Genomic DNA, 27,994 nt, shown 5'->3' with positions numbered 1-27,994 from the left:
GGCCTTAATGAGTGCTGAGTCATGGAGCCACACCCCATGGCCTATATAAAGGATCTACTTTCTGGCAGTCTCTGAGTCAGGCAAAAGTCGAACTTATCTTGCTGAAGTCACTTACTGGTCTCCTGCCTGCTCTGAGGACTTTGCTAGGACTTTGGGCAGAGCTGCAGAGGCAAGCCTGATTCGGATTTCCCTGACCCAGCCGTCAGCGGAGGAGTGGGACACGACAATCTGATAGTTTACTGTGATTCCATTCTTTATGGTTTTCCCTTCTACCCAGCATTTGTTTTATTTGCTAATCCAACTTGGAATCAGAGTAAATACCAGTAGTTCAATATATGTATGCATGTCCAGAATGTATCTACTTACAAGAAGCAGAGACTCCAGAGCACTTTCTCAATGAATCACACTGTCTCAAGAGTTCTTATCTAATATAAATTTAGGAGAACATATAGCATTAGAAATGATGGAATTGTAACAAATATATAATTGATTCTCTAAATGAAATGTTAAGATACTAATACTGTTTGAAGTTATAATGGCACTGAAAAAAGTCACTTATGACCATTTTGTTTACTTACGACCGTTGCAGCATCCCCAGGGTCATGTGATTAAAAATTCAGACACTTGGCAACTGACTCATATTTATGGTGGTTGTCCCTTGATCACGTGTTCTCTGCTTGTGACCTTCTGACAAGCAAAATCAATGGGGAAGCCAGATTCACTTAACAACTGTGCTACTAACTTCACAACCGTAGTGATACACCTAACTAGGACAAGAAATGTCGTAAAATGGGGCAAAACTCACTTAACAAGAGAAATTTTGGCTCAAATATAAGTCAAGGACTGCCTGTATGTGCTATTTATAATCTTATTGTAAAATGTTTTACAATTAATATTTTCAGTGCAGAGCTGTAGACTTAAAAGGAAGAAACCATTTCTTATGATTCCAATCAGTAATTGTACTATACAAATTGTGGTCTGTTCCATGGCAGGTAAATGAGCACAGGGCACCTGCTTGAAGTGTAGGTAGAGCTTATTCGACAGCAAATCAAACGTGCAATTCAGCAGACAAAGGTAGGTTACAAAGCTAGAACCTTGAGAATGATAGTACTTATGATAATAATGGACTTTGAGGTGAAGTGTGTCCTACCTTGGGGACATGTAAAGTTTGGTAAGGAAGGTAATTTCTTACCCAGTGGAATGCCCCATGTTGATCTTAAATCTCTAATGTGTAAATCTCTTCCCAATTTTATGTAGGACCCAACATAAAAAATTTCCCTTATCTTGAAGGGATTCCATTTCCTGGAGAGAGATGTTTAATCAATTGCAGCCCAAATGTCCAATGCAGGGATAAAAAGATCAAGCAGTTTCTTTGTATCTTTATTTTGAGGTTATCAATAGATCAGAAGTGTTTGGGGTTGATGTGTGACCTCACTGGAGGGGGGTGTCCTTGGGGCTTTTCCAACAGAATGGAAGAACCTCATATATGGGTGGGCAACCCAGAAATCTGTGTTGCCAACTGCATAGCCTGCCATAAGTGTAGTGATAACGTCTGAGGAGTTTGCCAGTCAGCTGATTAGAGAATTGCCGGAAGTGCATTCATATATTGGAAGATTTCCCAGGAGATACTACTCTATTATCTATACTAGAGTATCTACTATCAGTACTACAGAGGGAAACAGAATGAAGACAAGTGACTGTCCAGCCTCTTCTTAAAAACCTCCAGTGATGAAGCACTCACAACCTCTGAAAGCAAGCTGTTCCACTAACATTGTCCTCAGTGTTAGGAATTTTCTCCTTAATTCCAGGTTGCTTCTCTCCTTGATTAGTTTCCATCCAGTTTCTTGTCCTGCCCTCTGGTGCTTTGGAAAATAAATTGACCTCCTCCTCTCTTTGTGGCAGCCTCTCAAATACTGGAATATTGCTATCATGTCCCCCAAGTCCTTCTTTTCTCTAGACTAGCCAAACCCAAATCCTGCAACCGTTCTTCATATGTTTTAATCTCCAGCCTTTTAATCATCTTAGTTGCTCTTTGCACTTTTTCCAAAGTCTCAACATCTTTTTTGTAATGCGGTGACCAAAACTGGATACAGTACTCCAGCTGCGGTCTTACTAAGGATTTATAAAGTGGTACTAATACTTCATGTGATTTTGATTCTATGCCTCTATTTATACAACCAAGGACTGTTTTAGCTTTCTTGGCTGTTCTCTTACCATTTTTTTGCTTATTTTAATTTTTATTTCTAATCTGTTTTACAATTGTGTTTTTGGTAGGTTGGGCTATAGTTTCTTTTTGTATGAAGACTGATGCAAAGAATGAGTTAAACAGCTCTACTTTCTCTCTATTGCCTGTTACTTCCTTGCCATTTTGGCTCTTTAGTGGACCGACTATTTGCTTTCCTGTTGACTTTGCTTTCCTGACTTCACCTTTGCAGATTCAGGCCATCTGCTGATATTCTGCCTTAGTTATGTGTCCCTCTTTCCATTTTTTGTACTTATCCTTTTTGTCTTTTAGTTTATCAGAGAAATCTTTGTGCAACCATGCTGGTTTCTTTTTGGATTTCTTATTTTTATTTTCTAGTGGTATTGTGTTGGACTGGGCTTTTATGATTATATTTTTCAGTGTTTCCCACGCTTCTTGAGTTGTTTTCCCCTTTAGGATTTTTATTCATGAAATTTTGCTTAGGCTCACTCCAAGTTTGTTACAATCCACTCTTTTAAAGTTTAAGACACTAGTTGGATTATATTCTATTGCTTGTGTTTGCATTATTTTGAATTCGAGTATGATGTGGTTACTCTCGCCCAAGTTTCTGGCAACTTCAACTCCCTTTATTACTTCTTCTCTATTAGTAAGAATTAGGTCCAATATAGTTTTTCCTCTAGTTCCCTCCTTTTGAATGGCAAAGTTATCAAGCTAAGTTGGTTAGGAATCTGTTCGATCTCCCACTTGCTGCAGTTTTTCTCCCAGTTGATATCAGGGTAGTTAAAATCTCCCATTACTATTGTGGTGTGCTTCCTTCTTCTGCTTGGTTGGGTGGCCTATAGCAATGCCATTTTTCTCCTTTTGTGTTGAACCATATGGATTCTAGCAGGTTTTCATCCTTGGTTTTTTGTACTGCATTTCTGTAGCAATGTAGTGATCTTTTATATATTATGCAGCTCCACCTCCTCTTTTGTTAGGTTTGTTTCTTTTGAATAGTTTCTATTACATGTAGCTCATCCTAATGAGTTACAATATATTGAGTATGAAGCATTATCATCTTCTGACTATAAAACAAGGGTAGAAATACGCCAGAAGGTTTAGTGCCTAGAAAAAAAACACACCAGTGAGTGAAAAATAAATATTTGGCAGAATCTTCAGGGTGAATTTTCTCTTTTTAAAAACAGCATGTAAAACTGCAGGCAAATAAAAAAAAAATACTCCACCTTTGAGTATTAAACCATTTAATTCTCAAACCACTCACATGCATAACATTTCTTTTATACAGTGTTAAAGAGGAAAAATGCATTTGTTTTAAATACAAACAGAAGTTCAAGTATACACTTATAGAAAATTTCAGAATTCTAACCAAGTTGCTAACTTCTCATTCACATTTTAAAGCTGTTGGATAAGAGCTTTTTTGTTGCTAAACTGCTTTAAAAGGGGTTTTATGCAAGCCTTTATCTTCACTATTATATTTTATCTTCTTCTACCTACATCAAAAGGAACACCTACAAAATCATTACCATCTAGCTTCCCTTTTATTCTCCCTCCATGTGCTTAAGGATCAGTGGGACAATAAGAGGGTGCATAGGCTTGGAAAATGAGGTTTAAAAATAAAGTGGGCAGTTCTGCTGTCAATCATTTGCAAACAGCTGGATCCCTTTTCAGCCTGCTGCAAAATAATACAGTGATCTTGGTAATTCAAAGCAATGAAAATCAACCCAAAAGAATATACAGCAAGAAGTCTCAATACTCCAACAGAAAAGTAAATATCCATCTATTTCAGGTTGATAGAGGGTATCATATGGGGAACGATTTTGTTTTAATGAGGGAAGCAGTAACAAAACCCACCTAGCAGAGAGAGGGACAAATATATTTTAATGCTAAGAGCGAACAAGTATAGATGGATGACAGTAGCTCCCAACCCCCAAACAGACTTGAACCACTCTTTTCTCAAATTCTTACAAATCCCATTAAAACCAGGACCACAACCCTATTGCTCCCTTTATGAAAATTACCTAGTATCTGTGCAATCCAACCATTCCACTTTCATTTCCATTTGATGTGGCCAAAAGATAGAATATCTCTACAACGCAGTCAGTCAGGGCAACTGAACTCATACTACCCAGTACAGGCCCAGCTTTCACTCTGCCACCATGAAAGCCCTGCTCTCCCACTCCAATACAGTACAAGGTGAACTTATTTGAGGCAGAGATATTTACAAGAAAATCTAAAACCGACATTATTTCAATACAATTTGATCTGATGAAAGTTCAGCCCATTTTATTGCTGCAATTCTGTATATGTTACAAACCTTAGTAGCGTCAGTTGCATTTTCTTATGGCTCTGTAGCTTTCCAAAAACTTGATTTGATGCAGAAACACAGCCCATTTCAATAAGCAAAAACTACCCTATTTCACAAGCAACCATGCATGGCAACCTTCCAAATATTATATATGTCAGGTTCCAAGTAATGCACCCATGACAATATATCTGAATTAAAATATGGGATGCAAACATAGCATTTTGCTTTCATAGTCTTGAGGAGTGCAGAAGTACTGATAAAGAAAAGTGATCATATATAATACTTTCACCTCCTGGGATGCAGAAGGTACTAGGGCAGTCCAAAGTGTTAACAAATGTTTTCAACATGCACACTTGTGCAAATTAAACACCTTTTTTGAAAGCTGTTCCCACTTGTCTGCCTATACAGAAATATGCACAAGCAACACTTTGTTGGGACTCCCAGTGAAGTGGTTGTGCATGCTCACAAAAAGAGAGACAGCTAGGGATAGTCTTGCAAGAGATGCAAAGCTGTTCAAACATCCAAGGAGAGGAGAGGTGTCTTGTTTGTGCTAGTCAGGGCTGCAAAAAATCTCTTCTAATCGCTCTGCACCATGATAATCAGTGCTATCTATTTTCCACCTAAGACAATTCTCCTGTATATAATAGCTAACAATATCCATAGAATTTAAAGTGCTTGTGGGAAAAAGAAGGGACAAGGAGAAGTTAAAATAACACTTAAAGTGCCATACTACATTTAAAAGCTGGGTTGCAAGAAATAATATCAAAAAAGTGTAATAATGAAATGGATTCTTGAAATAATGCAGAAAATGCCTGCTGCTGTTAAATGTACAATGCTTTCTTTCTCTTTATATATTATACGTGTGCTAAGCTGCCAGCAGACTCCGCAAACATTTTGGGAGTTTGGGTTCACAGTGAGATCAGGGATTGCAAGTTTCACCCATGTAGCATCTGGCATTGCTCATTGACTATGCTTCTTATGTCTCGCTGCAGTGATTTTTCTCAAAAATTTCAGATTAATTACGGTACATAGTTTACAGTCTGAAGCCTCATGTGAGATTTCCATCCTGGAAAGCTTGGCCCTAATACTGTTGGGGCCTGGGAAGAAGAATTGGTATTTGTCAAGAGCCACAAGGGAGGGGGAGACAAAAATTCATTCTCAAATATTGTAAAACATGCTCTCTCCCCAAAGCACTGACAATCTCTCTGGGGTGCATTGTATATAAAACTCATAAAATCCAAGATACTTAATTGAACATACAGTGATTTGTAGTCAAGGTAGTAAAAAAAGCATAGTCCTTGAAAATCTATATTAGATATGCATGGTCAAGAGTTATAAACAAAAATGTAGTTAGTTATACAAAAACCAAGTGGTAAAATAAATAGCACCAGAGAAAGAGGCACGGAAATGTTTGCTGAAATTGCACAGCATTCTCTTCCTGAGGAGACTACAATTCCACTACCCACTGGCTGCAAGAGGAACAATATTAATTTCAATGTTCTTTCAAGTTACATTTCCTGAGGGTAGGAGATGTTATTCAAAATAGACCACTGACACACAAGCCAGTACTACCACTACTCCCCAGTTCAATTTCGCCTTCCTCTATAACAGTCTCTCCCATGTGTCACTACTATTAAAAGGTGACTCCATGTATAATGAAGAGCAGGGGTATCAAACCCATGGGGAAACAGCCTGGAAACAGCCGTGCCTCTGCCAGTGAAAAGAGAGCTTGGGAGAGCTGCATGAGGCACTCCCGGACACTGTGTTTGCTGGCAGAGGATTGCAGGAGGCCAGCACAGCCGGAAACTGAGCTCAGGAGCCCATTTTCACTGGCAGAGTGCTCAGGCCACCACAGGTGCCCCCGAGACAAGTGATGTCGAGCTGGCCACGCCCACCATTACCATATCCACCCCAGCCCTCCGAGGTCAAATACATCCCTGATTCGGCCCTCAATGAAATTGAGTTTGACAGCCCTAATGTAGAGAAAAAGAAAGTATATTTCATTATTATGGAAAAGAATAACTAGAAGTCACTGGTCTGATCGGAACAGAATGAGTTATAAATCATCAACACACACACATACATACGCACACAATGTATCAGTTTTAAACATACAGAAAATATCTTTTTTATGATCCCCATATAGTATAAGTAGTCATAAGTAGTTCTCATTTATCTGTTTCTTTGGGGCTTCTATAGGAGAACTTTCCACTCCATTGCTTCTCTATTTCCTTTGAGGACCTTCCCATTGTTTTTTCTTGATTGTCAGTTGTGATTATTATTGATTTAGCAAACAGAATGCCATATCCAAGTTTCATTCTAAAACTTAGTTCTATTAATGTACAAAATAATTATTTTTTCCATTATCGTACAGAAAACATCATCACTACGTGCTGTAGTTCGTTCTAATACATGTAGGTTTGACTTGTCATTCTTGACATACTTAACTAATATTTTTCTAATAACAAAGTAAAAATTACACCATCTCCTTTGAGTTGTATTTCCCTACAAGCATGCCTCTATAATTCCCTTGGCATCAATACAGAAGTAGTTGGTCATTGCCTTCTTTCCAGTCTGGGCCACAGCTTTAGGAATCCTGATAATCTCCCATCCAAGCACTAATTGGATCTCTTTCAAAACTGATCCTGCTTGGCTTTTTCAATATCTGCTAAGTGACCAAGTGCTGCCACAGGCTAATAATAAAAAGAATTGAATTCGATGTATTTCAATAAAGAAACAACACTGTTACCAGTAAACCCATTCACAACCTCAGTTCATACAAAAGGAATGCAATTTCTGTCATTTTAATTTGATGGGGGGGAAGCCAGCAGGAGCAAAATAAAAAGGGACAATATTTTCTTAGCCTAATTTCCTAGCATAATAAGTTAACACATACTTTTTATTTTCTATTTAAACAGATCTGTCATATTATTTTGACTCTCCAATCACACAATTACATTCAAGTACAGCATAAGAAAAGGAACTCTATAGAGCTTACCCAGCAATTAATGCATGTTTTCCTAGCCTCAACTTCAGATACCTCATTAATCCAAAAGGCTGGGGGCTCTCAATGAACATGATGATTCACATTTAGTTTCCCCACTTTTCTCTACTGAATGTTATTGCAAAGAATAAAGGGCAAGGCAGTTGACATTATAGCCAATGTGGCTCATACAACTGATGCACAAGTGCAAGAAGCGTATTATCCTACTGTAAAGACTCTTAAAATGGTGGTTTTCAATTTCCCCCCCACCTCAAGGATCCCCTTTGACGCCAACTTGCTTACCACAGACATTGGAGCTTCCTTTGTGAAAACTATAGAACAGAGATCTGGACTGGGAGCACAACAGGAGAAAGGTTCCTTCCCACAACCAGGATTCAGACTATATTTCTCCATGGCCTCTACAGTCTTTTGCCTTTAGAGAATATGGCAACTAATTAAAACATGAGTAATGTCTATTTGAGAGTAAATCTATAAAGAGTGTGATTAAAGAATATGTATTGCCATCTGTATTTCAATATTAGAAAAGCCCCTCTCTATCTTTGCTACAGCAAAGGGAACGTAAGATACACCTCTATTCCGCATGTATTTGTCTTGACAACTTTGCTTTTGCTTCCAATGAATGTGAATATAAGAATGCATGGAGATCAGGTACTGATGTTCAAACGCCCAGAGTAACTGGGAACATAAAAACCAATCCTATGCTAAATCAGTTGATCCACCTTGCCTAGTAAAGCGACTCTCCATGTTCTTAAGTACAGGTCATTGAGTAAGTTTTTCTGCTGGAGACTGGCTGCAAGCAAAGCATTTCTGAAATATGAACTTGACATCTTAAGATAAAAGATTCTTACAGGAAAAGTAGGCATAATTGTGACAAAATGAACCAGTTCCCTTCTGCATTAAAAAAAATATGTATCTACGGAAGGGAAAGTGTGCTTTTAATATTCCGGAAGCAACTGTGTGTTTATTTTTAAAAAGAAGATTGAATAGTTTTTCAAGAAAAGTATCCACATTTCAGTTCAAATGATCTTATTTGATATATTCGTTTTCTGCAAAGAAAAATACACTTTATTGTCAGAAATTTATTTATTTTTCATACTGAAAAAAATGGAGTATTGCAAATTCTCTAATACACACACTGTTGAATCAGTGTGTCCAGTTTCCAAATTATACAGCACCTTCTACCTTAAACTATTAAACTGTAATCAAGGGTAGATTACTTAAGGAAGCAGAAACGGAAGAAAAATGTTTTATAAAATGTTACACTGCAATTTTTAATATTTTGTTCAAATGTCTCAGCTTTTCATCAATAGCTAGAAAATAGTAAATTTCTGTCCCAGCAATCATTTGACAGCATTACATTAATTCTTGGGAAGAGACAAGGTCCCTAAAGACTCTGTAATCAGTGTTAATTCTCTCATTTAAACAACCATTCACAGCAATAATTTACTAGCAGTCAGACCAAAAACTCCTGCCCTCCAGGAGTTCATGTATATTAAATATTCATGTGTATTGATAGTTACCTGAACTCTGATTTCTGCAAAAAGCGTATACCTAACAAACAAATGGAGTTAGCACTTCAGTCACTGAATTAAAGCTCCTTTATGTGGTTAAGTAAAGGATTACAGCTTGTTTCCCTTTAAACAGAAACATTTAGCACTGTCCAATCAGCATAAATGCAGGAATGATGGATCTAAAAATTCACTGCAGATTTCTAAACAGCACAGTTAGATGTATGCCTACATGCATATATTGGTGCAAACTGTTCTACAATGAAATGAAAAATGGATGCATCTCTCAGGGGTATGTAGCAAACATAGCTTATATCACTGGAATAGAAGATTCGGTTAAAATGAGAAATAAATGGAGAAAACCCAAGTACGTTAAATATGCATCAAGCAACTCATTTTATCCAAGCAGTAGCTTTTTTCATTTCTAGCTGCAACATTCTGCTAATGTTGAAACAAGTACCGCATTTAGTATTTTTTGTACCAATTTCGATATGGAATTATTTGCAGTGGTAGAGGCAAAAAGAAGCAATTCCTTTTAATTCTTCCAATGCTACCCAGAACAGAACTGAGTGACTCTCACTGAAAGAACCCATAACTATTTACTTTCTCAGCCTCTTTACAAAGGAGGGCTGGGGAGTTATATAGTAAATAAAATAAATAAATAAAAATAAATAAATACAAGAAGGAGTTGCTTACCAAATGGAATCTCAGTTCTATCTGGTTGATATAATACAAAAAAGATGCAGGGGCCCTTGAAGAGTAAGGCTCATTAATGTTTAAGAGAAAATTAAACTCAGTTTTTGCAACTGGAGGCAGTTTTTGTGTGAAAAATACCTAATCTTAGACATCAATGGCAACATTTTAAAACTATAAAAAACTCTGCATACAGATTAGATGGAAGTAGTATTAAAACATCTGAACCTGTTTTTAGATAGCAGTGCTGATGTGACTTGGCAATTTCTGGATCTTTGGCAATAAATATGCTACCGGTCTTACAGTTTTTGACAAAGAACATTGGAAGTCAAAGTCTGATTCCAGAATCACTCTAACTGGCTTTAGATTTTATGGCATTTGATGACCACTGGTATCAAATGGGGAACATATTAATCTCTGACAAATTTTTAAAAAGCTGCATAATTTCACATTCACTTGCAAATGGTTCACATTCACTTGCAAATGTGATCTTGCTTTCTTTTCAGCAGAACCCCAAATTCATTCCAGTCAAGATTAGTTCATACAGTAAGGCAAAAGGTATTTTCAAACTCTGCTAGTGGTTTAAACCATAGAAAGGTAATCTAGGCCATAAAGCTTGGAGGTCTAGTAGTAGTTTTCATTCTCAGAACAAAAAATCTGAACAAATGAAAAAAGTAATGAACAATTAAGGAAACGAATGCCACGTGAGGCAAGAACGGGGTCAATCAATCAGCATGTCAGATCGAGACATAGCAAGCCCTATATTCCTGGAGCAAAAAGACATAAGATATTATGGGCCCATACAGATTTTCATTTTATAAAGAAAAGCACCTGCAGAAGAGATAAAAACATACCCATCGTAATTGGCAAGTGCTGAAGAAATGGCTTCACAGGAGGAGGAGAGGGAAAGTGGAAGGCACCGGTTAAAAGTTTTAAACAATCTTGAGATTTACAAATGGGGAATTACCTTTATAAAGACCAACAAATGTTCAGAAATATATCTGTAAATGCAGGTATACCAGAATTGGACTACAAAAATCCAGTTGGCCCTTTAAAAAACAAACAACTGATCAAACTTGTCAGGCAAAATAGTGCACTATCAAAACTCAGATGAGGCTTTGCTTTCTCCTTTATCTGGATAATATAGCTGCTGGCTTCCTTAGGACTAGCAGGGGCAAATTCTAACAGAAAACACCCTCTTTCCCTGCACATGCAATGTCTATCTCCTTAAGCTCTTCGCCAGCAAAATGAATCCCCAGTTTGATCAGGAGAATTGTCTTAGTGCTTTATGCTGGAATGTATCTTGCTTGACAAGATTAAATGAAAATTCAGACTTCAAGCAAATTAAAATTTTAATGAATTTTCTGCCATTTAATTCAGGAATTGTTTTGTATTATTTCTTATAACTCCAGTTGCTTTCTAACAATTTGTGTAAAGATATACAGGTAGCCCTTGATTTATGACAGCAATTGGGTTTGGAATTTCTGTCACTAAGTCATAAGGTCATAAAATACCACCACATCCCTTAGTGACAACAATTAGGGAAGGAAATTTCCTGCTGGCTTCCCACCATTAAGTCAGTGGGGAAACTGACAGGAAGTTACAAGCCCCAGATGGCTCTCAAGCAAGTCAGCAGGTAAATAAGTGGCTGCTGCCTAATGGGAGAGGGCATGAGGGATGTGCATTGTGCAGTGAGGCTTGGGGAGGGAGCGCAAGGGTACATAGGAGTGATGTGAAAAGTGGTGAGGTTCAGTGAATGTATGCAAGAATTGGGGAGGGTGGGATGCCACAAGTGCAGAGGGGTTGTGGAAGGTGCATTGATGGGCAATGACTTGCGATCTTCCCTGCCAGCTTTCCCATTTACTTTCTGGGGAAACCAGCAGGGAAGACAGCAAATGGTGATCATGTGATCGTGGAGCACTGCAACCAGTCATAAGTGTAAGCCAGCTGCCAAGTGTCCAGATCAGGATCACATGACTGGAGAGGGTGTTGGAATGGCAGGAACTCTGAGGACTGGTCATAGCCATCATTCAATCAATGCCATTGTAACTTTGAATGATCACTAAATGTATGAGACTACCTGTATTTGAAAAACATGACTTAAATGGCAAGTAATGGCATAAGTAAATAGGTTTTCCATAAGGACATGCCTACAGAATATAACACGACACATAATCTTAGAACATTGAGCATATTTTTGTTCCCTGGTTGTGTCATTCTACAAGGTTATAAATCTAATCCAGCAATCTGTTTTATGTAGTAACTTTTCCTATAATTGATACATAGAATTCCATATCACAAGATGCAGAGACAGACATTAACAGACTTATTTAAAAAGATTAGGCAAATTAAAAGGAATATAACCACCAATACAGAACCAATTTGCCAATACGTCTCAATGAAACATGACCCTGCATATATAGAAGCAGCACACCTTCACATCCCTCAGAACTGTTAAAAAGGACATTCCCCAAAACATCAGCTTGCTATGGCAAGAAACAACACGCTGAATTCTCAAAACTTTTTGCCTTGAACAATGGTCCAATTTATATACCTGCAAAAGTTGATCTTCAGTACTCAATTTGCAATTCCAAACTTGGCTTTCAGACATACATCTACCTGTCCACCTCCAACTAAGCATCCTTAGCCACCTTTGGTGAACTTGCTCCCAACCAAAAAAAAAATCCATTGTCCAAGGAAGCAGAAGTATAAACATTCAAAATATTTATATCAAATAAAATATACCCTTCAAAATTCTGGAGCACAGATGTCACAATCAGAATGGTAGAGATAGTTTATTGTCTACTAAGAAATTTTTTAAAATGCTATATTTAGTTTTAACTGCTCCTCTTAAAGGCCAATATATTGCAAGTGATTGACAAATAATCTAACCTTTTTTAAAAGACCTAATAATGTTTTAAACATTATCTTAGAAAATAGGTTTACCTAATCTGCATATAACCTATTGACAAAAATATGCAAGATCTCATCCTTTCAACCAGAACAGAATCCTTTAGGTCTGAATCCTGGGTCTCCTCCAGCAGACATCAACTACAGTTCAATATACAGCATCTGATCCTTTAATAGTTCAGGATTGCAAAACTCCAGAAAACAATTTATAAAATTCATTCAAAAAATGTGGCATAAGCAGCAATTTCTAATAAGATTAGAATTTAATTCATTTGTATTCAATTTATTTCAGATATTTTCTGCTAGTATATAAAATTCTGATATATTTACAGATCTTATATTAATAAGTAGATGAATCTTTTACTAATAAGAGTTTACTTACACTATTAAAAAAGACACCTCTATGTCATTTCCACTTATAATCATATTTCCAAATTCCACTTTTCAGGATCATTGTAATAGGTGTTTTTAAACAAAATTAAAGAACAAGTAAAGCTTATGAAATATAAAATTCATTTCAGTTTAGAAGAACTGGACATTAGAAATTGAATACATCAGAAGTAAAACTCATAAAATCTAAAATTATTGGCAAGAAATGTTTTCAAATTCAGAGATTAAGCTCTCTTCTCACAAAAAAAAGCTGTATTCTTAAAAAAAAATACAGCTTACTGATCAACCTTTTCAGACACTGAAGACATGACAAAGTTGTATCCTGAGTTCATGTGGATCTCTAAATATAAGTTGGAGTCTCACAAATATTTGGGAAAAGCATCTTTCATGCTCAAGGAAAAAAGGAATACAATTGTTTAGATTCTTTTTCCTCTTTTTTTGTTCTACGTTTGTTTACGCTAGCTATTTTAAAGCAAATCAGGCAATTCAGACATGCAGTGCAATGATGTGTGTTAAGAATTATATTAATTTTACTCTATTGCTTTTGATAAGATTAATGCATATAAGCAGACACAGGAAGATAATGGCAAAATTTCACATTGAAGATTCATTCTGCAAGTGCAGGGCAATGAAATTATCCTTTCCTTCTAATGCTCTGTCATTCTTTGAAAGAGAAGAGGTAAATATAAGTTCAACCTACCAAGTCTCATTAAAAAATGAGATAAATTACTCACTATAGATAATATTTTTGACGTTAGGCATTAAGTAATGAGGTATAATATTAAAGAATTTTACTTCACTTCCCTTTTGAGTCACATTAGGAATCAATTCAGCACAGATAAAAAATGTCCAGATGCACTGAATAAAAAAATAGGTTACCAACGCATTTACACTACAGAATCTAGAGAATAATCCTTTGAGCTTGGGTGGCAATATAGCCAATGCCTAATGTCTCCAACAATGATGTCCTGAAGCCCATTTCCAGATTTGTCGTTAAGGTTAAAGCACTGAATACAAAAATTCCAGCACAAGTAAATGTTTCATTGCAGAACAAAAAAGGAAGCATCACCACAGGTTTGCTTCAATTCTGTCTAATGCAACCACTTTTATTTGCCACTTTTGTTCAAACACTAACATACTAGCATTTATGAAAATGAATACTTTCCATTTTGTAACACAAAGCATAATCGTCTGAAACAAGTTTAAGTATTGAAACAGGCTTTGTGAATGTATGCACCATCAGCTCGTAACTTATTTGTATAAATAGCACATTGTTTAGAATAACTAAAAAAAGAGCACTCAAGGTAGAATCTGAGGGAAAAATAAGATCTCAAGACAGAATCAAGCAGTTCAAAAGAGTTTTCTTTCAGCTCCAGCCACATCCAACACCATGGGTTTCCACATAAATGGTCAAACGAAGTTAGATTCTTTCCTAAGTGGCCCACTGCCCATTCTAGCAATTGTCAATAGATGCAATGCCTCAATATTTGGCACGATTTGGATTATATAAATCATAACAACCTGCATGTATTCCTGCAAAGCTTCTAAATCTTTAAAGAGTGTCAGGCTCTTTAAGTAATAACATTTATCAGGATTTCTTGATTACACTACAAATGCAATAAAGCCACAAAGCTCAGGATATTTTGGCAGCTTTTATATTTTGTGAAGTCACAGATCAAGATCATTTTCTGCATGTACACACACATGCACCTTCACACAGACATACAAGCAAAATATTGAATCCTGGCCTCATTGGACATGATTGCATCCAGAGGTATTATTATCTGAACATAAATCCATAGTTAACTGTAATTATGGTTAGTTGAAATAAATCAACCTTCACAAGCTGTGATTTGGATTTGTCTGCTTCAATGAATGAATCATACCTAAGGTTCACATTTGTCTGGGTCCAGCTTTCAAAATAAACTGTGTTGTTTATAAAAGGAAATAGAAGTTTCCCTTTCAATATTCTGGGCATATTGAAAGCAAGGACTGGGAAGATTGCTGGCACAAGCCTCTTACAGGCTTTTTCTCATAATGTAGCCTTCTGTATAAATAAGCTGACTGGATAACTAAAGCTATAAACCCAGTTCAAAAGAAGAACGGGCAAGAATATTGGCTCATTTGCATGCAAGTAACAATGACATCTTTCAATGGCTGCAACTAAAAGCACATTTCACAAGCTTTATTTTTCTTTTAAAATGAAGCCTGGGCTAAGAGGCAAGAAATTCTCAATGATTCTGGCCAGGCTAAATAAAGAGGAGTCTACCAGCAAGCAGGTAATGACCGATGACCCAAGCCTGGATTACTTGGTCACTCCTCTGTTCACAGTATCAGTCCAAAAAGAACTCACAGCTCTGTAAATGCCACATTCAACAATCCATTACAATTCTTTGCCCCCTTAATATGTATGGATTTTTTGCTGCATTCTGCTTTGGAGGAAACTCTTATATAGAAATGCTACACCGTCATCAATTCAGCAAAGAAATATTCCCATTATAATTATATATCTATATATATTTATATATATATATATTTATATCATACTTGTAGATAAATAAATGTATGCCTTACAAGTTTGGTAACATTTTTAAAATTCTATTCTTAAATGCTTAAAAACTTTGTTATAAACTAACTAGAAATATTTTCCAATTCTTTTCAATGTAAATTGTTTCTTTTTGGTAGATTTGAAAGTTATGATTAAAGCAGCATATAGATAGATATATTCACATCTATTATCCTCCCTACTTCATCCAGAAGAAAAGTGTGTGTGTGGCTTTGGGAGAATCTTGTCAAACTGTTAAACAAATATAAGTTAATCTTTTCAATGCATTTTGAATCTGTGTATCTTTGTGATCACAAAGAAAAATCACTGCTTGCTTCATCATGAATTGGGGAATGGAACAAATTCCACAGTTAACATAAAAAAGAAATGCACACATAGGGAGGAAAGGGGAGAGCACTGAACAATTTTCATTCTTCCTGTGAGCATAATCAAAAGAGTTTCATTTTTAGAAGCAAGAAATGTATGTAGTAAGAAGGCAAGATTGGCGAAATATTAATATTATACAAATCTAAGCATGTTCACCAAAAAGCTGTTTCTTCCTTTATATAACATTATAATTCCTCTCCCCATTCATTTCATGGCTCCACCACATCTCAGGTTTTCTCCTATAAGTTTTGCTTCAGCCATTTTAACTCCGTATAATCTATAATATTAGCATTATGCCAACTCTTCACCTTTATTCTTCAGCATTGCTACTAAATACCAACACAAAACTTATTTTGCAAATATAAGACACTTATTTGAAATATTTGCTCTCCTGCACATGTAACCTTTCAGTTATAAACAGAATATTAAGAAACATGAGATGCATATTTGCTGAATTTGGCAGAGAGAGAGGGAGAGAGAGAGAGAGAGAGAGATCTCCCCAACTTCATCTGTGAAATATTATAGAAGTGTAAAGGAAAAGTTTTCACTGCTTACAGGAAATGGGAGCTTTCACCCTACTGAACTGTAGGAGCATATTTTTTGCATGTTTTTCATATAAAAATATCAAACAGGGAAACAAAGACAAAGACAGGATTTCTTCTCCCACCGAGATCCATCTATTTTGATATATAAATATTGCTGTTTCATTAGATCAAGTGCATGGGAGGCAAAGGATGACCTTTGGAAAAAGCCACTGTTTTAAAAATTCATCATAACTAGAAATCTACTTTTCAGTTTTTGCAGCACACATAGAATAAGCAAGAATTGTGACGTGTTCTGCACTACCCATATTTCACAACTGAAAATATCATTCAAAGATGGCAGAACCTCATACTGTAGTTACTGCCTTTTCAGTAGCTTAATTACTTAAATATTGTGTAATCTTTAAAATACTGCTCAAAAAATTGCTAGCCTTATAACAAACAGGCAAGGCCACACATGTTGAAATGGCAAGCCCCCTCCCCCTAATAAAAGCCCTTAGGTAATGGGTCAATTTTTAAAAAGATACATCAAATGAAAATGAGATAAAATACACTTAGGCATGGTTGGTTATAGTACAACAGCCATTGTTTTCAAAAAAATAATTACCTGGGAAATAAGAGTGGGGCACAAAACAATAAAAACCATTTCCTGACCCCAGGTATCTTATGGAGGTATAATGATTTCGATAAATACAGATGCTGATGCTCTGCATACACATAACTAGATCTCTGCAGCCCAGAGGACCATAGGATCTGTTGCCAAGAAATGAGAAAAATATATTTCTCCTTGTTCACTATTGAATACTTAAAAAAAAAAAAAAACAGCCCACCCCTCCGAAGTTGTTAATCCCTGAATCAGAGGTTAGTTGACCCAGTTTTTGTTTTCTCCTTTCCAAGGAGATGGAGAAAAATAAGGGAAACCATAAGCACTTTAGTTACAGTACTGTATCTTTTCTGTTTTGGCAACCTCTTGGGAGTGTCTTCGTCCAATGGCAACATTGCACAACCAACTACAGGAGCTCACCATCCCAGTGGGGTTTGCTTATCCTACAGAAGATCTCCTGATCCACTGGGCATCTGGTCTCAATCTGGCCCAGTAGTCGATACAGATCCCTGTGCTGTTTCCCCAGCCAGACCGGCTTCTTCCTGAAGAGGAGACTCTTCCTCGGCTTGCCCTCTGGAGGTGACAGTGGTCTCTGGAGAGATGCTGTGCGATCCCTCCAGTGGCATACAGCCAGGGTGATTCTTACGAAAGTGCTGGTTGAGGATAGCCTGGAAGGGGAAGCTCTTCCCACAGACATGGCAGTGAAAGGGCTTGTTGCCTGTATGTTTCCGGATGTGATACTCCAACTGATCCTTGCGGGTATACTTTTTGCCACACATCCGGCAAACAAAAGGTGTGATGCCCATATGAAGCCGCATGTGCCGGTCCAGACTACCCTTCTGGTTGAAGGATTTGGCACAGTAGATGCAAGTCAGACGTGGATTGTAACGAAACCACCGTTCAGATACTTCCTGTTCACGGAGATATTCCACATAGCCACTTACTCCAACAATAGCTGACTCCTCCACCTATAATAGAAATATTATGAAGAAAAATAAACATTGGCTAAATATGATGATGAACATTAACAAGAAGGCTTAGATATCTTTATGGTTGATCAGCAAAATCCAGATTTAGAAGCATTATTTCTCAGGGTATTAAAGACTGAGACAAAACAACAAAGACTGTTATGTTTATGCCTTGCCTAAAACTTCCTGGAATCGTATGGTGATCACTGCAAAAAAACAAGTTATACTGTAGAACTAGATGCAGTGATCACTAGCATGAATGTCAATGTACCATGGAAAGTTTTAATTTTTAATACTCTACATGTAGTTTAAAAATATATATTCCATTAAAAACTATTGAATGATATAATTGTCTCAAAATGATGGATAAAATAGGGTAATAAGACAAAATATTGTTCCAGAATGATTTTTAGAGATTAATTGATTAAAACATTTGACTACAATTGGATGATAAAATGGAGGATTAAACAAATTGATGATAGATAATTGTTGTTTGCACAAAAATGTAACCCACACACCGACACATTGTATTTGAAATTCAATGGAAGATGTTTTTATGTTTGTATGTTTCTAAAAAATAAAAAACTATATATATATAGTTTTAGAAGCATGAAGCTGAGGCCTGAAGATGACGAATGAGACTTCGTCGAAACGTCGCCAAGGCACTTCCAATTTTACACGGGAGAAAACCCGAACAACCAAAGACCTACATATACATATACATATACATATACATACATACATACATACATACATATATATATATATATGTATGTATGTACACACACACACACACACACACACACACATATATATTCCAGATTTTTTTTTTATTTTAACCATGCTTTGTGTCAGATTGTCCTTGAAGTCTTCCACTTAAGCAAATTAAACAACCCTGGCAATTTTTTTAGCGCAGAGGAAGAAGTATTTTAAAGTCTATAAGAGCCTTGCATATTCATCAGTTGGACAAAATTAAAAATGTTTAGTTTGTTTCACAATAATGTGCGACTGCCCTGTTTCACTAAACTGTCCTGTGCTTATCATCCAAATCCCTAAGATGAAATAAAACATTTTCTGTATCCACATGCAGACGGTTTTCTTATGATGGTGGGATGACTAAGGTTAAATTTCTAAAATGCAATACGCATGTTACAGTTTTGCTTTTAACGTGTTTCTATGTGCATCCTGAGCAGACAGGGTTAGGAAACAAGATAAAATTCTGAAAGTAAAAAGGGTTTATTGCTTCCACATATATTAGTAAGGTAAAGGTAAAGGTTCCCCCGCACATGTGTGCTAGTTGTTTCCAGCTCTAGAAGGTGGTGCCCATCTCCGTTTCAAAGCCGAAGAGCCAGCGCTGTCCAAAGACATCTCTGTGGTCATGTGGCCGGCATGACTAAACACCAAAGGTGCATGGAACACTGTTACCTTCCCACCAAAGGTGGTCCTTATTTTCTACTTGCATTTTTTACGTGCTTTCGAACTGCTAGGTTGGCAGAAGCTGGGACAAGTAACGGGAGCTCACACCATTATGCAGCGCTAGGGATTCGAACCGTTGAACTACCAACCTTCTGATCGACAAGCTCAGCATCTTAGCCACTGAGCTACCACGTCACTTCAAGATACATTAGTAGAAGTCTGCTTATTAGTTCACTGATTAGATACATATAAAAATCAGTTTCTTCACATTCCTTCCCAAAATTTATTTGACCTATTTTCTGAAGCACTCATACCCTATTATAATTAATAATAGAGCATGTCTAATTCGCCACTAACCCACCATATAACACAGTAGCAGAGTGTGTCTGTGTGTGTTTGTGTGGATTATGCACACATTGCACTGATCTACAGGTTAGTAGATAGTGACTTTTGACTTAGGACTGAGAAAATGACTGACCAAAGTCACTCAATTGGGCTTCCATGTGTAAGGAAAGAGTAGAACCTGGACCTTTCCATTCTTTGCACAACACCTTAATATTTGCTCTATGTCTCTTCATCTCACACACATACACACACACCTCAATAACACATAAATACATACACCAACTGCAAAGTGCTTCTCTATAACTACTCTTATAAAACATCAGCATCATGATTATCATCACAGAGGTCTCCAAGAGACACCTACCTGGGAACTGGGCTGCTTAGGTTCATCCATCCGCCATGGAGATTCACTTTTTGACCTGTACCGATCATTTACAGTAACCACACTACCAGAAGGGCTAAATCTGCAAAAGGAAAATAAGATTAAGAGCTATTTGTGTAATATACAAATACGCTAAAAAAAACAACAATGGAGATTCTGCTTCATCACTAACTGATAACAGGGAGAACAGGTATTGGATAAAATATGAAGCAAACTGTAATAAATTAAGAAACCTCTAAAACTATAAATGGTAGCTTGAAGTTTTATGAAGTAATTTAATTTCTCAACTTAGGACATAAATTAGTATAAGAAAAGATGGCTTTGCCTGAAACAAATTTGTCATAACAGAAACATGAGATTATTTGTACATTGCCTGCATATGAACACACTCAAAACCGTAGAAATGGTGGTAGACTTTAGGAGAAACCCTTCCATACTTCCACCTCTCATAATACTATACAACACAGTATCAACAGTAGAAACCTTTAAATTTCTAGGTTCTATCATATCGCAAGATCTAAAATGGACAGCTAACATCAAAAACATCATTAAAAAAGGACAACAAAGAATGTTCTTTCTGCGCCAACTCAGTAAGCTCAAACTGCCCAAGGAGCTGCTGATTCAGTTCTACAGAGGAATTATTGAGTCTGTCATTTGCACCTCTATAACTGTCTGGTTTGGTTCTGCAACCCAACAAGAAAGACACAGACTTCAGAGGATAATTAGAACTGCAGAAAAAATAATTGCTACCAACCTGCCTTCCATTGAGGACCTGTATACTGCACGAATCAAGAAGAGGGCCGTGAAAATATTTACAGATCCCTCACATCCTGGACATAAACTGTTTCAACTCCTACCCTCAAAACGACGCTATAGAGCACTGCACACCAGAACAACTAGACACAAGAACAGTTTTTTCCCGAAGGCCATCACTCTGCTAAACAAATAATTCCCTCAACACTGTCAAACTATTTACTAAATCTGCACTACTATTAATCTTCTCATAGTTCCCATCACCAATCTCTTTCCACTTATGACTGTATGACTGTAACTTTGTTGCTGGCAATCCTTATGATTTATATTGATATATTGACCATCAATTGTGTTGTAAATGTTGTACCTTGATGAACATATCTTTTCTTTTATGTACACTGAGTGCATATGCACCAAGACAAATTCTTTGTGTGTCCAATCACACTTGGCCAATAAAAAATTCTATTCTCTTCTATTCTAAAAGTACTAAGAAAAAAATAATTTTTAAGAGTTTTTACACACTACTAAATCTACTGTTGCACTCTTAAATTCCAAAAGCTGTTGCATAAAATGTTAAACAAAAAATTAGCATATCAAAATGTAACAAAAGCAGATTATATCTCATAATCAAACCACAGATGCTATCTCCTACACAAGATCAGGCAAGGGTACAGTATTTCTTCAATATTACCTATTAGAGTTAAGAAAGAACATTCTCCAAACAAAACAGCTTAATTCAGACTAAACTATCCTTAATCATGTTTTAGTAAATCAAGTTTAGTTTTCCAAATCTTGGTTTGTAGTAACTATTGGTTGAAATTTAATAAAATAAAATAAAATAAAATAAAATAAAATAAAATAAAATAAAATAAAATAAAATAAAATAATATAATATAATATAATATAATATAATATAATATATAATTTAATATAATATATCATATCATATCATATCATATCATATCATATCATATCATATCATATCATATCATATCATATCTGAACTGGCAAATTAGTTATAGCCATTGGTCCAGATTCTCTTAGGTATGGGAATGCTTAGAAAAAAATAAAATAAACTCATTCAAACGAAACAAAAGCAGAAAAATTCACTGATGTTTGAAGAATCAACTGAAAGAAAACGTTACAATTTAGTCAGACCAAGTTAGAGATTTAAAATTTTCCTCATGATGACTTGCAGGCATGCAATTCTGTTTTTAAATAGAGAAAAATTCTGTCCATCTTACAAGAGTATCTTGCGATTTTTTGGCTATTACTAAAATTCTAGTTTTTAAAAGATTATATATATCTATCACACGATTTTTCATTGAATATTAGGACTTCTCACGTTTTTTCAAAATTTACTATTCACTGTCTCTGGTAAACACCAACTAATCATCTATCTCATTTATTTCAATATCCAGAGTTGAAATAAAGTTTGGCCAGAGGCAAATTAAGTCCTACTTAAAAAGCTATATACATTTTCTTTTTAGAAGTTGAACTCTCATTATCATACTCTTAATTGCCTTTGTCCAGTTCACCGCTTCTTCACCTTCTGAAGTTACAGACTACATCCAATTAGCTTTTTTATATGTTTTGTTCCACTTCGATGTTTTTAGATTATGAGCTTTACATAGCAGGAATTAAGCCTGAAGTATTCTAACGTTTTTACGGTACCTTTGACATGGCAAAGGTAGACATAGACACAGTATTAGTATTAAAAAGCAATAATAACATTCAGTCTTACCTGTCTGTTTCAGTGCTGGTTGGCCGGGCAACTTTTGTTCCTGATGAGCCCAAACTGTAATTTTCTTGTCCTACTGATCCATGTCCTGTTGTATCAATCACCATGGCAGTGACCTCCTCAGCACTGCTCCCATCTTCTCCAGATGGCTGATTCTCTGCCCCCAGCCACTCCTCCAAGTTTTCTGTTTTGATTCGCACTGCTCCAAGCACTTTAACATCATCATCCCCCTGCCCACCATGGTCTGCCACTCCTGTCTCTACATACCATTGACCTGCCCTATTAATCCTCAGTATGGGTTCCCGGCTTTCCGCATCCGAGCTCTGTTCAATTATTTGAGGACTTGTAGACTCTTCAGGACTCAGTTCCCGAATGTCCAGAACTGTGCTAACTTGGCCCATACGGCTGCCTTTTGGAGTGCTATGATGAGGACTCAGAGAACGATTTAGAGATGGGGAAGCTCGATGAGATTCTGGGAGCCTTTCTTGATGCTTTGTTCTTGTTTGGCTCAATTCCATTTCAACTTCAGCCACATTAATTTTGAAATGAATTCCCTCCAGGATTTGTGTACATTTGTCTATTATATGTTGCATCTGTAGAAAACTAGCTGCTGTCAGGTAACTTATTATATCAGCAAGCTGGAGGCATATTCTCCCTGTGTAGCAAAAAGAAAGGAGCTGCTCAAACACAGTGGGATTCTTGATAACAGAGATGGAGACTGTGCTCATTTCGTTGAGTGACATATGATCTCGAAAATAAGGTGAGCTAGCAGCCAGCACTACCTTGTGCGCTCTAAAGGCTTGGCCTTGCACATTAACGACAATGTCACACAGCCGGCCCTGCATGCGAAGCTGGTTAAGATGGCTCAAAACAGAATTGCTGAAATCAGGAATCTCCAACTGAATGTTCCCACTTTTCTCCATGACGGCTCCAGTTGCAGGTGGAGCAACCCTAATGATAGAAAAATACACCGCTGAATTAGAAAGAGCGTCTCTATTTCTACATGTTTTGTAATGCATGACTTTTTTAAAAAACACACACACCATTTTTTATATCAATTTGCATTTGTGTGAATATGACACATAAAATATTTCCTTGCTAAACAGCTATGTAGAAAAAAACACAGAATGTTGACAATTGAGTAGTAAATGCTCTTTTTTCTCAACTGTTTCTCTTAACAATATTAACATTGTTCAACATTCCAAGTGCAATTATGCTAGCTAATTAACAATGTTACCAATAAAGGAGATAGGTAATATTACATTATAAGAAAAATGTTACTTATTTCATGAACTAAACTGGGATTTTCATCCAGTCTTTCAGTAATTAGTGGGAAGATATGAATAAATAGGGCCGGAATAGCTCAGGCTGTAAGGAGCCTGTTATTAGAACACAGTAGCCTGCAAATACTGCAGGTTCAAGCCCGGCCCAAGGTTGACTCAGCCTTCCATCCTTTATAAGGTAGGTAAAATGAGGACCCAGATTGTTGGGGGGGCAATAAGTTGACTTTGTAAATATACAAATAGAATGAGACTATTGCCTTATACACTGTAAGCCGCCCTGAGTCTTCGGAGATAAATGTAAAAAAAATAAAAATAAATAAATAAATGAATAGAATAGATTTTTTTTATTAGCCAAGTGTGATTGGACACACAAGGAATTTGACAAGAATAATGTAGAATAAAAAATTCTATAAAAATTCTATTCTATGTGAATAAATGTTTTAATAACCTTCTGAAGGGCTGAGCAATAAAATTATGCAAATCCTCTGACCTAACTTATAATGTTTAACAAAAACAGTACAATGTATATACATTCTTTATACATAGGATCTGACTTCTGCCATCCCTCCCAATAATCAAAAGCTCAAATTAAGATGGAAATTCCATCAAAGGTTTAGGGCAAATGTAAACAGTTTGGTTTATAATGTTGATAAAGGGGCCTTTCCAACCTATGCAGTGCTGTGAGGCATCTATGCAAGGATATAGCAGACTACTAATTCTCATTTACCATTATTTCATTGTGACCAATCATGGTAACATAACTTTCACTCACTAATACACATAGAATTGCTACTAATAAATAAAAAATCATTGAAAATAAAACTATATTTCATATTGATGAACAGTAAAAATCTCCACTGCAATAAACTCTGTAGTCAGCTTATATATTACTCAAGGTGATAGTTAATGCAAGAATGGTATACTGCATGTGTGCATGTACTCAATATGTTTTTCAAAGTCACATAGTAACATTACTGATAAAAACTATATCTTCCATATGCAAATAAATTCTTTACTTTCTAGTCAGGCAGTGATATTCTTGGTAGTTATACTAATTCAGGGGAAAAAAATCAGAAGACATCAGAATGGGTTTCTTTAAGAATACTGCAAGGATATATGGATATGAAAACAGCTTATGCTGATAAAACATTATGAATGTAGCAACAAATACCATACAAGAATAATTTTTGCAAATTGAGGGGTTAGGTAAGTTATTTGCCAAGTTCAACATAAAAAGCAGCATGTTGTACCTTATTTATTTTGTGTATTGTAAGGTTGATCAGCTCATCTATATCAGGGGTGTCAAATTCGTGGCCCGCAGACTGGATGCATCATGTGCTGGCCGAGCCCCCATCCAGTTTAGTGAAGGGGAAAAAAGTCCCGATACATCATTTGATGCCACCGTGACAATGGGAGTTTGACACCCCTGATCTATATCTATGCCATATTTTTCAGACAAGAAAGTTTCCTTAGATTTATTCTTATTTAATGAATGTATGCAGCCTATCCTTCCAATATTTCTTCGGCAATGAATACACACAGTTGGAATTCTACTTTCACCAATGGCAAGAGTGGTTTTGGTATGCTCAGTGCATGAAAAAAGGGATAGAAAACATCAGATATTACATTCCTTTTTTCTATTAGCAATTAGCAATAATTAGCAATAATTAATAATTATTTCAATTATTAGAAACATTTTATATCCTTTTATTTAGTATTCTCCATCTGCTTCTATTATTTTCAATAGTTCTTTTCCATTTTTTATGAAAGAAAAAAAAAGATTGCAGTACCATTAATCTTGTTTATTTATTTAGTGTTTGGCAACATTAATCTTGGATTGGTATCCAGTTCTAAACTCAAATCTCTTACTGGAGTGACACAGGATACTCAGTATTCACTCTTAATTATGTGCCCTTACTGTAATAAGGTTAAAAATTATGGTAAAATATTTCATAATTTGAAATTAGTTTTATGAGCTTCGAACATGGACTTTTATACATACACAGAATTAACAGAGCCTGATAGATGCTTTAGAATTCTTTATTTCTATTGTATTACAAAAAGGAACATCCATTAACTGTATTTTATTGCATTAGTCTGCTACGGTATTGCACGGACACAATAGTGAACACTTTTAGAATTACTAATAATAAAGTAGTAAAACAAGTAAACCTCAGTCGAAAAGCAGATAGATATCAGCAATAATTATATGCAGACTGTTATGCGTAAAGACCTCATGAATCCATTGTAGGAATACCGTAGATGTTGTATAGATTCTTCTGAGCAAAGTTTCTTAAAATGTACAGAATAGCTTTTCCATGTTGCTTTAGTCCAGGGCTGTCAAACCTGGCCCGTGGGCCGGATGCATCATGTGCTGGCCACGCGGACGCCCGGTTTAACGAAGGGGGAAAAACGTCCCGATACATCACGTGATGCCACCGTGGCAACGTGAGTTTGACACCCCTGCTCTAGTCTATGTATATAATTTATGAAGCCACAGACTTTACAAAATAGATTTTTTTTACCATGAAGTGAAGTGATAAAGCTTATTAATTATGTGGCTTTCTAATTTTAGGAAATATAGTTTAAATATATTACAATCCAAAATTCAATTTTTTTAAAAAAAGAAATTTAATTTATTTTTATCAAATCTTCCTTTTTCTCATATATACCTGCTCCCATATCCTGATTCCAGAGCAGAGCTATGTTCAGATGTCCAACAATGAGAAAAGCCCAAATGAAACAGCAGAATTACATGGAGTTGAGCTTCAACAGTGGCTAATCAAATATTTTCATAAAGGTAATAAGGGTGATGCTTCATTATTCAATAGCATTTACACTATTAGAATATAATTTTTTATTGGTCAAGTGTATTTGGACACACAAGGAAATTGTCTTGGTGCATATGCTCTCAGTGTACAGAAAAGAAAAAATACGTTCATCAAGAATCATAAGGTTCTTAATTGTATTAACTATTTCTACATTTGTTAAAATTGTTTCTTTATGAACATTTTTCTTATAAATCCATTTAAGCTGTTGTAAGCAATTAATTGCATATATTTATTTTATTCACATGCAGAATTGTTATTTTGGTTTGTCCTAACCCTACTGCTAATCTGGAACTTTGGTTGGCTCTGTTAATTCAACAGGAAAAAAAATAATTCCCAACCTTACAAACAATTATAGAAATAAACTTTTTTTCAGTTTTTTCAAAAGAAAGCAGACAGTTTCTCCACACCACACATAATTTTAATGAAGTTCTATAACATCTCTTCGCACAAATAGCGATACATGCAGACTAAAGAGTAAGCTGCTGAATGCTGAATTTTGCAGTATTTCCAAAGAGGCATGCAGGCAAGAGCAGACTACAGGACAGCATTTAATCCTCCTTCCAACTTTCTAAACCTTTCTCTGCCCAGAACCCCTTTCTTAGATCCAAATACTCCAAAAACCTGAGCAAATTGCAACGAAACAAAAACGCTTTGCTCTTAACAAAAAGTACCTGAAGAGGACAGTTAATTAAAATAACCAAACTGAGGGAGGAATGTATGGTTGAATCAAAAGGCGAGTACAGTGACTGCACATTGACAGATTTCAGCGGACTTGGGGGGAAGGTGCAAAAGATCAAGGAAGAGGAGGACAGCAACCTTGTACAGAGAAATATCTTTTAGGAGGAGCAAACTCCGTTGCTAAGATACAGAAGGGGAGAAGTGAGACTAGAAATTTGGGGGGGGCATGCAGAATCCACAGCGTCCTTTTGGGAGGCACCCCTGAATGACTGTCCTCGAGTGCGCCCGGGGGTGGGAAGAAAGGAGAGAGAACAACTCTCCCGAGCTCCTTCCCTTTCCCGAGGGGACCGAAATACATCGCCTACGTACCTCCAAGGGGGGGTGGGACGAGCCCGAACACCCTTCCGGAAGCGAACCCCCAGAAGAGAAACGCCCCGGAAGTACATATCCCCCCCTTCGTCTTTCTTGATTGACTTGCTTTCCCCCCAGCCCCTCTGAAACGATCT

At 36.4% G+C, this 27,994-nt stretch overlaps 1 protein-coding gene across 2 annotated transcripts; it reads right to left on the bottom strand.

Annotated features, from left to right (window-relative positions):
- Window positions 1-3: 3 nt before the first annotated feature.
- On the bottom strand, window positions 4-27,966 carry ZBTB37 (zinc finger and BTB domain containing 37). Of its 2 annotated transcripts, XR_009154363.1 has the most exons (5): window positions 27,858-27,966; window positions 22,700-23,647; window positions 20,185-20,284; window positions 17,512-18,059; window positions 4-3,307 (listed from the first exon to the last, which is right to left on the bottom strand). XR_009154363.1 is itself a non-coding variant. In XM_058176737.1 (4 exons), the coding sequence occupies exons 1-4, from the start codon at window positions 27,932-27,934 to the stop codon at window positions 17,571-17,573; spliced, it is 1,614 nt and encodes a 537-aa protein (XP_058032720.1). In that variant the 5' UTR covers window positions 27,935-27,966; the 3' UTR covers window positions 3,425-17,570. The 2 variants fall into 2 exon arrangements, 1 of the variants encoding a protein (XP_058032720.1); XM_058176737.1 differs by lacking the exon at window positions 4-3,307 and having other exon boundaries at window positions 3,425-18,059.
- Between the last annotated feature and the right edge of the window lie 28 nt (window positions 27,967-27,994).

The sequence above is a fragment of the Ahaetulla prasina genome, chromosome 3, assembly GCF_028640845.1.
Source record: "Ahaetulla prasina isolate Xishuangbanna chromosome 3, ASM2864084v1, whole genome shotgun sequence".
Lineage (NCBI taxonomy): Eukaryota > Metazoa > Chordata > Lepidosauria > Squamata > Colubridae > Ahaetulla > Ahaetulla prasina.
The sequence above is the reverse complement of the archived record's forward strand: the minus strand, read 5'-3'. Positions and strand labels throughout refer to the sequence as shown.